The sequence below is a fragment of the Pseudorca crassidens genome, chromosome 1 (genome assembly GCF_039906515.1).
Source record: "Pseudorca crassidens isolate mPseCra1 chromosome 1, mPseCra1.hap1, whole genome shotgun sequence".
NCBI classification, from domain to species: domain Eukaryota; kingdom Metazoa; phylum Chordata; class Mammalia; order Artiodactyla; family Delphinidae; genus Pseudorca; species Pseudorca crassidens.
The window spans coordinates 27,558,485-27,571,567 of NC_090296.1; the positions used below are offsets into that span (position 1 = coordinate 27,558,485).

The following is a 13,083-nucleotide window of genomic DNA, read 5'->3' on the forward strand; positions in this document are numbered from 1 at the left end:
ATCCTTGAATAAAAAACACCAGTGGACCAAGACCTGTTTCACTCAAGAAAAAAGAAAATGAAAACCCAAAGTGCCAGATCTGTACTTATTACACGATTTTCATCACTGGATAAATATTAGAGAATATATTCAATCAAGAACATGAAAAGAATCATCCTTACACAGCTACATTTTAACCATTCTTCCAAGGGCATTTCCTGAGCAGGTATTAAATCAACAGTCACAACAACCAACATGTTTTAAGGCAGCTTCAACTCCTTTATAAATTCTTGGATACTGATAAAGTGAACCTCAAGAAATTTACACTCCAATCACCAGGAGATAAGAGTTATAACATTAATCACATTTTTAAAGGGGTTAGGAAAAGCAAGGAATGCCTGTAGTTCTGCTACATTAGCAGTAAGTTCTCTTGTCGTACCTTCCCGCTCTCTTGAACGTTGTCATTTACATAATATACATACACATATAGACACTTGGTGTTCCAAAATCTACAAAGAGCGCCAGATCAAGAATTGCCAAAGATATTCTTGGAAAACCTTACAAGATGGCCACATCCCTTTCGAGCGCTTCCAATTTATACATTCAGTTTTTGAGTCGATAGGGGCTGCCACCACCACGATAAATAGATCCATTCCCACTGCAACCCTGGGGATTAAGAAGGCTGCACAGTGTTGAAGTTGACTTCACTACAAAATAATCTGCTGGCTTGGCTACGACTCTACAGCAGTGTTAAGCTCCATCACTGTAGTCTGATGAGAGGTGAGAGTCCTGTTTCAAACAGGAAGAGACAGAAAAACACTGATGGAAAGAGTGTGAAGTCAAAGAGACTTGGGTTTGAGTCCTGGTGCAGTTACTTGCCATTTATGTGACCTTAGCAGAGTCACTTATCCTTTCAGCTATTTTCTTCACCTGTAAAAAAAAATTAAGTATCTACTTCATAAGGTTAAAGAGATAATGCATATAAAGTATTTAGCACAGTGCCCAGTACAAAGCAGACATTCAACTAATGTCAACTGCTTTATTATGAAGGGCAGGTGCAGCATTGTCAGCAAAAAAAATGGAAGAGGAATAGTTTTTAAAAAGAACATAAAAACCAACATAACACAGAAGAGAAATTCTTTTCAATTCAGCAAGCATGTGATAAGTGCCTACCAAGGGCAAGGTTGCTGTGCTGGGTGATGGGTTAGAAAGAACAGCCATCACATAGTTTATAACTCAACAGGAAAGAAGAGACATAAAATAACAATAACAGATTTATTATAGAGAGTGACTAATGAAGGGCCAAAGGGACACAGACAATGGAAAGATGACTTCTGGCTAGGGCAGCAGGGGGTTCTTCTTTCACTTATTTATTTTAAAAAATGTGTGTTGAATACACACTATATACCACGCTGGAAAAAACTGGTGAAAAAATGGACATGGTCACCTCCCCATCTTTTTTTTTTTTTTTTTTTTAGCGGTACGCGGGCCTCTCACTGTTGTGGCCTCTCCCATTGCGGAGCACAGGCTCCGGACGCGCAGGCTCAGCGGCCATGGCTCACGGGCCCAGCTGCTCCGCGGCATGTGGGATCTTCCCAAACCGGGGCATGAACCCGTGTCCCCTGCATCGGCAGGCGGACTCTCAACCACTGCACCACCAGGGAAGCCCCTCACCTCCCCATCTTTAATCAAGTACCTTACAGTCCCGTAGAATCAGCACATTTACTGAGTACTACCTGTGAGTCAGGTTCTGAGGCAGCAAAGGACATTGCCTCCAAAGAGCTCACTGTCCACTAAAGGAGATAGCTGTATGGCAAGTAAAACGTCATGTGTACAAGTGAAGTGGCACCTTTGTTGAGCCTGGACAAATGCAAACAGTTAGATATGGTGACTGGGGAACGTTTCCCATGAGAAGATAGCTCAAACTAAGCATGGAGACTGAGAGAAATTCTGGGTGAGCTGCACAAAAACATATGTGATGGGAAGGAGAGAGGCTGGAGAAATAGGCTGGAGCCAGATTCCACACAAAGGCTTTGAATAATATTCAATAGCTGGGGCTTCACCTTGAAGATAACAGGAAGCCCCTTTGAGATTCCTGAGCAGAGGAGTATCATTATCAGACTTGTGATTTAGAAAGATTCCTTTAGGGCAAAGACTAGGGTGAACAGAGGAGAATGGCCAGGAGACCACTTAGGAGGTAATTGTAGATGTCCAATCAAGAGATAATTAAGTCCTTAAGCAGGACAGTAGATGTGAAAGGTAAACAGAGAAGATATATATCAGAGACATTATACAGTCAGAATCAATAAGAACTGGCAACTGCCTGGACGTAGGGAGAATGAAGAAGCAAAGAGAGATGATGAGAAATCCAAGGCTCCACACCTAACTCCCTAGGAGAACTGCAGTGTCACTAATCCAAAGGGGAAAAGGGAAGAAGAACAAATAGGTTTTAGATATGTTGAATATTTTTTGAATGTTTTCAAAGCATGTTTAAAATATGTTGAATATTTTGGATCCTTGTAATACAGTCAGGTGGAAATGTCTAGCAGGCAGTTGGAAATTTGGACATGACACTCAGCAAACAGGTTCAAACTAAAGATGCATATTTGGGAGAAATCTGCAGAACAGCACTAGATGAAGCTATGGGAAGAGAAAGTTTACCCAAGGGGAGACTACAGAGAGGAAAGAAGCTCGGTTGAGCTCTGGAATTCAGAGGCATGTTGGAAGATACCTATGAAGAGCAGCGAGAAGCAGATGCCCAGGCATCAACCCCCTTCTTTAATCAGAGAGACTCTGCTGGTGTCAGTTTCTATATTTCAGGTCTCTATACCAGTGGCTTTTTAAAAATGTTGAAACTGGTATCTAGTTTTTCAGGGGGTAAGTAGAGGATGAGCTCTCAGAGGACTTACTGAAGGCTGGAGAAGCTAAGGGAAGTTTTCACGTAGGAGGCAGTCAATAATAGTGTCATGTGCTAAAAAAGAGAGTAAGGATTAAAAATAGGTGACTGAAGTTGGCAATTCCAAGGTCATCAGTGACTTTGAGAGAGAGTTGGTCGATACAGTAAGAGAAAAGAAAGGTTATTTTAGAGTAAGAGACCATTAGTAGGCCAAGGACCTAAGGAAAACCGGGGGTTTAAAGCCTCAAAAGACATAGAAGAGCTAGGGAATTAGATAGGATCAACTGGAGCTAGAACCTAGAGCAGGGAGGCACAGAGATGCAGGAGAATTCATCTTGATGCTAAAGTTATCCCACTCGACAGAGAAGAAAATCAAGGCACAGGGAAGTTAAATAACTTGTCCAAGGTCTCGATGACTCAAGAGCTTCTGCTTTTTCTATTTACCCTTTTCTGTTTCTAGACATGGGAAAAAGTAATGTATATAATACAAAGAAGTACAATTTTTCTACCCAGAAAAATACAGAACCAAAGAAGCTAGACTTGGGGAAAAAACTACAAAATCAGAACACAAATGTACAGTAGTTCAAATGTGTCCAGATACACTGACGAGGCAGGAAGACAGTCTCCAGTGCCAAATGCCCAAGCTTGTGATAAACTGGGGGCCACTGGCTCCAATCCTAGAGAACTGTAACCATTTCAAAAAACTGAGCTTCCTCTCTGCCAGTTTCAACTTCAAATTGATGTTTCTGAAACTGAGATTGACTCAGGTCCACTGTGGACCCTGACGAAACGAGCATGATCACAATGGTAACCGCTGAAGCAGAAGAAATGATACAAGAATTCCTTTGTATAGGAATGAGTGCGAGTGAATGAGTAAGCAGTGTAAGCAAACACTCTCTACCTCAACATATGCCCTCCTCTAGGACTAGGCAGAAAAGTATCAGGGTAAGGAGCAAAAGGGGAAAGAAATTGAACGGTTTTCTTTCCCACTCGCCCTCTAAATGAAAAATGTGAGAAGCAAAAAGCATCTCCTCCCTCCTATGTATCTGTCAGCACATTTCCAGGAGGCCTGGCCACATCCCGGGCACCGGCTGGCCTGGGAACAGAGCCTGACACAGCACATGCGCAAGCATCGGAGCCCTCGCCTGGGTGGTCTGCTGTTATTCCTTTGATTAAACTCCCAGGCTGGAAGAGCTGGCGCTGCTCCTAATGATAGCTGGGTCCTGCAATCTCACACTGGCCCGCACAGACAGGCCAGGGCTCCCTCTCCTCTCCCTCTCCTCACCGCAGAGCTGGGTTACTTCGCCACATTCTCCTGTTCGCTGACAGCAGTGACCACAAAGGGCTACTTCTGTGCGTGCAGAGGGCTACAGTTTTAAAGCACACCTCTCCCGGCACTGGATGAGGCAGAGATAGTGAGACCTCACACTCAAGCTCTACGCCAGCCCACCTCAGCTACCATAGCACTCTCCCCCACAAGAGAAAGACGCTTCTAGAAAACCCTGCTTTCAGGGATGTATGGTTTCCAAAGGATTCCAGTCCCCAGAGATAACCAGCTTCTCACGTGCCAAGGGAAAGAACTAAATTTGACCTGCCCTCTGCTCAGATTTGTTAGGTATTTGTTGAATAATCATATGTTAGGAACACGTGTCTCTGTATTTCCAGCATATGCAAACACTTCCAAAGCGGCCACGGTGGCCACTTCGTGCGGCAGGGAAATCTCAATATTCTCACATGTTCTAGCCTATAAATAAAGTTAAATCGTAGCAGAAAGAGTAAAAGTAATTGCAAGATAAATGAGGTTCTGTTTTTAGCCATACAAATTCATAAGAATCTAGCCTCTAATGGAAATTCAGGGAACTTCAAGCTTTATTATCAAATTTTGGGGTTGTCAGAGTACTTTGCTTCTTTTCTTCTGGCTAATTCACTGCTCCTCAGCATCTTCAACAGAGAGCAGGGAGGAAAAGGGGATGGCATTGCTTCATCCTGCAATCCATCCTCCTTCCAGCTACCTAAGCGATGCAGCTAAAAGGCAAGCCCCATTTGTCTCTGTGGCTCCTGGTCATCTATTAGATAAAGAGCGAGTTCCTTCACAGGGCATTCAAAGCTCTCCTTGAATCAGCCCTTGTCTTCTCCTCCAGCTTCCATCCCAGCTGCTCCCTATCCTCCATCACCACTAACCACCAGCTTTCTGTTTCCCCACATACACACATGCTAGCTTATTTTGGAGCCTGCCCTACCCTTCTTCTGCCACCCACCAGCCTACCCTTAAGATTCAGTGTAGGTGTAATCTCTTTCAAGAAGGCTGCTTTGGCCTTCCCACTCCCACCCAAGGCTGGGTTAGATACCCTTTGGTGGTTTTGTTATTCCCTAGAAACACCTCTGCAGATGCCATGCTAGTACTATCATATGTTTATGTGGCTGTCACCCTTACCAGATTGTGAATTATTTCACGCTGAGGTCTATGTCTTTTTTTTTTTTTAATTAATTAATTTATTTATGGTTGTGTTGGGTCTTCGTTTCTGTGTGACGGCTTTTTCTAGCTGTGGCAAGCGGGGGCCACTCTTCACCGCGGTACGTGGGCCTCTCACTGTCGCGGCCTCCCTTGTTGCGGAGCACAGGCTCCAGACGCGCAGGCTCAGTAATTGTGGCTCACGGGCCCAGTTGCTCCGCGGCATGTGGGATCTTCCCAGACCAGGGCTCGAACCTGTGTCCCCTGCATTGACAGGCAGACTCTCAACCACTGTGCCACCAGGGAAGCCCCAGAGGTCTATGTCTTATATCATCCCTGTGGCTTAGTACCAAGGCCTGGAACACTCTCAAGAGCGTAATAAAATGTTTTTGAATGAACAAATTAAAAGGATACATTTGAATAAAAAGTTCTATGGAGAATGCCACTAAAAGCTTTCATGAGCAAGTAGTTGAAATCATAGACAAAATAAAGTGATTTTTCAGAAATTCCCTCAAATTTCATTTTTTTTGGCCACACTGTGCGGCATGCAGGATCTTAGTTCCCCGCGACCAGGGATCAAACCCACGTCCCCTGTGGTGGAAGCACAGAGTCCCAACTGCTGGGTCACCAGGGAAGTCCCAAATTTCAGGGTTTTTATACTCATCTTCCAAAATAGCACAAATAATTTAAAATCAGCATACCTTATTTAGTGGAAGGTCTCTTAACACCTTGCCCAGAAAAGCAATGTAAAGATATATCAGGGTTTATGGCATATAATGAAAGCAATACTCAGAGGAAAATCCATAGCTTTAAATATAATAAAAAACAAGACATGAGTGAAAATAAATGAAGTACCCAACTCAAGAAACTGGGAGGAAATAACAAAATAAAGCTAGAGAAAACAGAAGGAAGGAAGTTAGCAAAGATAAAACAAGAAGATAACCAATTAACAAACAATAAAACAACAGAATGAATAAATATATCCTATCAAAAAAAGGGAAGGGGGAAAGAAAATCTTCATTAACCCTATTGGAGATGGGAAAAAAAGAAAACGCAAAATAGGAATTGAAAATAAGGAAATAATCACAGGTAAGAGGAAATAAAAAACATTTAAAGTGACTACTGGACACAGAGTTATTTCTGGTGGAGCTGAGTTGAAGGTTTCACACTCCAAGCCCCGAGAGGAGAGCAGAGCTTTCAGCACATTCTGTCTGGATGCCTGCCTCTCACCAGGACTACAGATACCTTACCACTCGCCTCAGTGAGTAAGGAACCAAGGCACTTTCTCTCAAACACAGCTAGGAGTAAAAGGAAATGGCCAGTAAACAGACGTCCCAGGGCCCTTATTAAGCCATTATAACATGTTATTATTTACCAGAAAAAGAACAATAGAAGAATTTCCCAAATTCCAAATTAAGGAGCTACTTTCTCCAAGGGGAAATAACACAAATAACACATACTTGAGCTTTTCAATAACAACATTCATTTCGGTAACACAGTATTTTATCCAAAAACTGATTTCAAATCAAATTAGAAACCATTTATTATTAAAAGCCTTTTACGGTTGAGATAGCAATCTTTTCCAAGTATCAATATATGGCATTCAGACTTTACAGAAAGGTTTCCGCATACTATCCTCATGACCCTGTTGTATTTTCCTCATCAACAAATAGAGACCCTGAGGTTAACGGAAGTTGAGTGAATTGCCCACGATCACACAGCTAGTAAGTGGTAGAAGAAAGCAGGTCTTTATATGGCTAATCCAGCCCTTTTCCCACTACTGCACCCTGCTTATTACATACTACAGTCCCTCCCTCAGTATTGCACCAAGGATTAACCACCCTATTTATTACCAAGGCTCTAAAAGTTAAGACTGACATCTAATGGCGAGTTCAGATCTCTATGAAGAGAAGTCTGATGGAATTTTAATTCACTGGCACTGAAATTCTTCTTAGATGAGACAGACTGAAGGGGAATGACTTTCCAATAAGGATACAATCACCTTGGATTCCCAAAGGATCAGGATCCCCTCATTTTGGCAAGCTTTGCTGTCTACCAAATGATAGGAGGTGAAAATAGGTAAACACTAACACTGGCTATGTTTTTTACTATAATTGCAAAGAAAATTTCTTAATGTCTTGGTGCTTCTAGCTGCTCGTTAAAAATTGGAACATATACTCTAGTCAGTGACCCACTGAAAAAAGTGTAGCAGATCATTGGCCCTCTCCCTTCCTCATAGCCACTTCACATTTCACACTTCCTTCCCATTCTACCACGGCCATGATATTCCGTTTCCTTTTCCCACCATTCTGTCACTAAAATCTAACTATTAACTCCCTTCAAGTCTCAACACTACCGTATAAGATTCTTCACTTCCTAATTCACATTAGGCTTCCTTATCTACTCCCTTCAAACTATCAGGGATTTGAAAAAGAAAATTAATTACAACCTCACGCTCTGGGATGAGGCTGAAGTAAAGCTAAGGCTTACTTTGAATTGTGGTCCAGAATTTTACACAGAAAAGTAGGGCACCACCAGGGAGCAGTATGTTGCCTACTTTTAACATGCACTTGAAGTAATCTACAGCTTCACTTTTTCCTAGACTCAATTATCACTAGAGAGTTGCCACCAGTGAAGGGACATGACACCACAAAGATATAGCAAAATATAACTGTGGAGTTAAATCAGAATAATTCCTTTGGAGGACTTTGATGCCGTTTGCATTAAGGAAAGGGAAAAAAACATGGCTTCTACTTCCAGTTAAATACCATGGGGATAATCATCAAGAAGGGCAAAAAGAATCCCAAAGTTCTTAAAAGGTTCATCTAACTTCACTGTGTTGTAAGCTTGTCAGTATATATACAACAAAGTCAAAATCCTGGTATCCATCAAGCTTGCCGGGTGACCTTGACATCACTCATTTCAGCCCCAGTTTCTTGACATCACTCATTTCAGCCCCAGTTTCCCCCATCTGTGAAATGTGAGGATGATATGTGTTGGATGAGGGTGTATTGAAATTCATTAATCAGTGCCCAGAAAAGATCCTGACATCATGAGATGAAAGGCAGTAAAAAAAAAAAAAAAGTAAAAAAAAGTAAAAGGTAATGTTATGGCATTCTGGTAAAAAGATTTATAAGACTAGAACTCACTGGAAAATTTTACCAGAGAAATAAGTTATTTTTAAAGATCCTTTAAAAGTGCATTTACAGCTGAACATTCAAGTCTATTTATCCATGAAGTAAGTACATCATAGCTAGCAGCACACTTAAGTTTGCAATACCTGTGACAGAAACCCTTTCTTTAAAGCTGAAGGAATGCTTTTATTCTTTAGCTTGAAACCAACTAATATTCATTCAACAAGCAACAGCATATGGGCATTAGTAAAGACAGGGAAGGACAGAGTACCCTGTAGTTAACCCTATCCAGTGATCCAAAGAACTCTCTGGCACCCCGAACTATCCATACCTGCTGGGTGAGGACACTGACGTGAGTGGATGGAGAATACTGCCTTGCTGCCTGCTTCTCAGCTAGCCGCTGAAGTTCAGCCGTAACCGTACTTGGGTTGTACCGTCTGCTGTATGAGGAACCATCTTCTCCCTCCTTCTGTGTTTTGGCTACTCCTGAATGCTGCTTGTTTGGATGGCATGAACCTGCTAAAAAAGAAAAGTTTTCATCCACTTAGGAAAAAAGCCCTGAAAAACTTAGGATGATGACAGCAAAATCTCAGCCAACAGATACTTTACTGACTCCTAGGGATCTCTGACAACATAAGGAGCAGTAAACTATCCTCAGATGCTCACAAAAGTAAAACTAAATCCTTACCATACTCTAGAAACTCTTCCTACCACCAAATTGTTACCTGCATTTATTACTGTGTTTTTGCATACTATGAATCCTTCACAAAAGAAGGATTTTCATCATATGTAGTGGGGAATAATTGATCCTAGAATCAATGAATGAAAAACGTGTAGCCTTGAAACTCATTATAGGTCTTGTTTTCCTTGTTGTGTGACTGCACTTGTCAGTAGTTTACGGCACACACTGTCAAATCATGCACAGTCCTCCTTACAGAGCTCAAAAAGGAAAGAAGGACAAAAGCAAAACAGTATATTTGGAAAAACAGCAATAATCCTATAATATAAAATTTCAATTGATTTTCCTTTCAGACTTCAATTTTCTTCTTTCAACTATAATATCACAGAATTCCATTATTTCCGAGCACTGAAATTCTGGCACAATGAAATTACTTAATATAAAATCAAGGTTAATATTTTTTCTATGATAAAAGTCACACAACCCATTGAAAAAATATGAAAAACCCAGAAAACTGGAAACACTTTAATGTGTTTCCTTTCTGTCTTATTAATGCTTATATAACCACGATCATTCTGTATATACAATTTGGTGACACTACTTTTTAAAAAATCTATATTTTTTCATGTTTATTATGTTATTTGACACATACCAAATACTATTTACAATTGATGTAGAAGTTATAAAACATATTATAATGAACTGACTACCCAACTCAAGAGTCACATTATCAACCCATGTGTTCCTCCTCATCCTTAATCTTCCCTTATCATTCACCCCTTCTTTTTTTTTAAATATAGTTTTATTCTTTGTTTCTGTGTGTGTTTGCATACTTAAACAAAATACAGTTAATTTCGTTTGTTTTTGAGCTCTATAAAAATGGTATCTATTGTAGTAATTTCCTGGGACTTGCTTTTGTTGCTCAATACCGTACTTCTGAGATTTATCCTTTCTAAGTATAGCTGAAATTGATTAACTTTACCTGCTGCTTGGTATTCCATTTTGGAAATACATTACAACTTATTTTTCTATTCCCTCATTAATGGCTATTTTGGCTATTTCAAGCTTATCGCTATTATAAACAGTGCAGTTGTGAACACTCTTGCATACATGTCCTGGTGCACATGTGGAAGAACTTCTCTTGTGTATACAGCTAGGAGTTGAGTCACAGAGTATGTGAATTTTCAAATGCATGTGATAACAACAATTTTCAAATTTATGTGAACTTTCAAATTTATGTGATAAAAACAATTTTCAAATTTATGTGAATTGTCAAATGTATGTGAATTTTCAAATGTATGTGAATTTTCAAATGTATGTGATACATTGCCACAAAATATAAGCACTCCTGCTGACCCACATCCCCTCCAACACTTAGTACTGTCAAGTATCTTAATTCTTCCCTCTTTTAAGAGGGTGTAAAATCTCACTGCATTCTTCATTTATATTCATCTGATTAATAATGATGTTGAGCACATGTTACCTCTTTTCTGATACCACTATTGGGTTGTCTTTTTCTTACTGAAGGAATCTTGCTTATGTTTTTACTTTTGTTTCCTACAATAAGGTGTTAAAGATGGTCTCCCTTATTCTATTCTAGAAGTTTAAAGTTTTGCACCTGAAATTGATTACATGGATAGTATGAGGCTGAGATCTAATTTCACTTTTCTTCCTGTATGGATAACCAATTATCCCAGCACCATTTATTGAGAAATGCATCCTTTTCCACTATCTGCAATGCCATCTGTCATATATCAAACTTTCATCTATCTGTATGATTGCTTCCAACTTTCTATTCTGCTCCACTGGTCACTTTGTACCTTTTCAGATACTATATTTTCTTAATGATCATATCTTTATATTCTTAATAAGATACTCCTCCACCCTTTTCTCTTCTTCAGTGAGTTCTCACTATCCTTGGTCTTTTGCCTATCCATTATCATTTTAGAATTGGCTTGTCAAGTACAACAACAAAACTTGAGATTTTGGTTGGAACCTGTATTGAATCCAGAGATCAATTTGATGAGAACTGAAACATTTATGATATTAAGTCTTCCTATCCATGCACATCCTATTTATTCATTTATTTAGGTTTTCTCTGTCTCTAAACGAAGTCTTATAAAATTTCCTTATAAAAGTCTTTCCTAAATTTATCCCTAGATAGCTTATCATTTTTATGCATGTTGTTCTCTTGGTGATGTGGTTGTACAACAATGTGAATGCACTTAATGCCACAAGTGTATCTGTAGCTTATTTTCAGTTTTCTATGTAGATAATGTATTATCTGCAAATAAATAAATTTTATTTCCTCCCTTTTGATCCTTATGCTTTTAATTTCTTTTTCTTGTTTTATTATACTGGCTCTTGACCTCCAGTAAAACACTGAGTAGAAGAAATGTCAGTGGGCATCCTCTTCTTGCTCTTAACCTTAGAAGGAATGCTTTCGACATTTCCCCATTTACACTGATATCTCTTGTGAGATTTTGGCAGACACCCACTTTCAATAAAGAGGGTTTCCTTCTCTTCCTAGTATGCTGAGAGTTATTATCATGAACGAGTACAGAATTTTACCAAATTCTTTTTCTGCATCTACTAAGAGGATAAGTACAGTTTTTCTCCTTCAATCTGCTGATGTGACAAACGACATTTATAGATTTTCTGTTAACCCCCTTCTGTATTCCTTGGATAAACTTGTTCATGGGATCTAATCTCTCTCATATATTGCTAGATGTGGCTGGCTCATATTTTGATTAGAATTTTTGCATTGGTGTTCATAAATGAAGCTGATCTATAATTTCCCTCTCTAATACTGTCCTTAATTGGTTTTGTTATCAAGATTAAACTAGCCACACAGAGTTATTACTGTTGTCTCTTTTTCCATGCTCTAGAAGAGTTTAAGATTGGAATTATCCTTCCCTTGAAAGATTGTCAGAACTTATCTATAAAACCATCTGGGCCTCAAGTTTTCTTTGTGAGATTTTTTAACTACTGTATAACTTATTTTAATAGTTATAGGACCATTCAGGCTTTCTTCATCTTTTTTTTTTAATAAATTTTTTCTTTTCTTAAAAAAATTTATTTATTTATTATTTATTTGGCTGAGCCAGGTCTTAGTCGGGGCACGCGGGATCTTCATTGCCGTGTGCAGGATCTTTTTAGTTGCAGCATGCAGGATCTTAGTTGCGGCATGCATGAGGGATCTAGTTCCCTGACCAGGGATCGAACCCGGACCCCCTGCATTGGGAACGCAGAGTCTTAACCACTGGACCACCAGGGAAGTCCCTCTTCATCTTCTTGAACCAATTTTACTTACTTTTGTAGGCATTATCCACTTTGCATAGGTTTTCAATTTTATTGGAATAAAGTGGTTAACAGTATTCTAATATTTTTGTCACCTATGCTAAATTTGTATTTTCTGTCTGCTTTTCATTCCTTACATTATTTATCCATATCTTCTCTCTTTTCCTGATCGGTCTCACCAGAGGTTTGTCCACCTTCTTAGGCTCTTCAAAGAAATTTTGGCTCCGATATTTTCTCTACGGTACCTTATTTTTGAATTCTGTAATTTTTACTCTTGTCTTTGATTTTTATCTTTACTCTTATCTCTCTTTCTCCTTTATTTAGATTTGTAATATTGCTGTTTTTATAACATCTGAAATAGATATTTAGCACATTAATTTTTAGCCTTTCTTCTTTTCAAATATAAGTATTTAAGGCAGTAAATTTCCCTCCAAATACTGTTTTTCATTGCTCTCCACACATCTGAACATGAAGTTTTTTCACTGTCTTTCAATTCTAATAGTTTTACATTTATTTCCATTATGATCTCTTCTCTGAACTCTTGTAAATTTTTAAATATATAAGGATTTGTTATGTATCGTTGCTGTCGACATTCAATTTAATTGCAGTATGGACAGAGAATGTGGCTGTATATGATACCAAC

At 39.3% G+C, this 13,083-nt stretch overlaps 1 protein-coding gene across 16 annotated transcripts in view; it reads right to left on the reverse strand.

Moving 5' to 3' along the window:
- Window positions 1–13,083, reverse strand: part of TTLL5 (tubulin tyrosine ligase like 5) — a 306,516-nt gene that overhangs the window by 164,824 nt on the left and 128,609 nt on the right. For 11 of the 16 annotated variants that reach the window (XM_067729894.1, XM_067729917.1, XM_067729928.1 and 8 more), the window contains one exon: window positions 8,793–8,980. In XM_067729894.1, the coding sequence (XP_067585995.1) occupies window positions 8,793–8,980 (188 nt within the window). The remainder of the gene's footprint in view (window positions 1–8,792; window positions 8,981–13,083) is intronic. The other 5 variants (XM_067729939.1, XM_067729906.1, XM_067729955.1 and 2 more) reach the window with 1 other exon arrangement.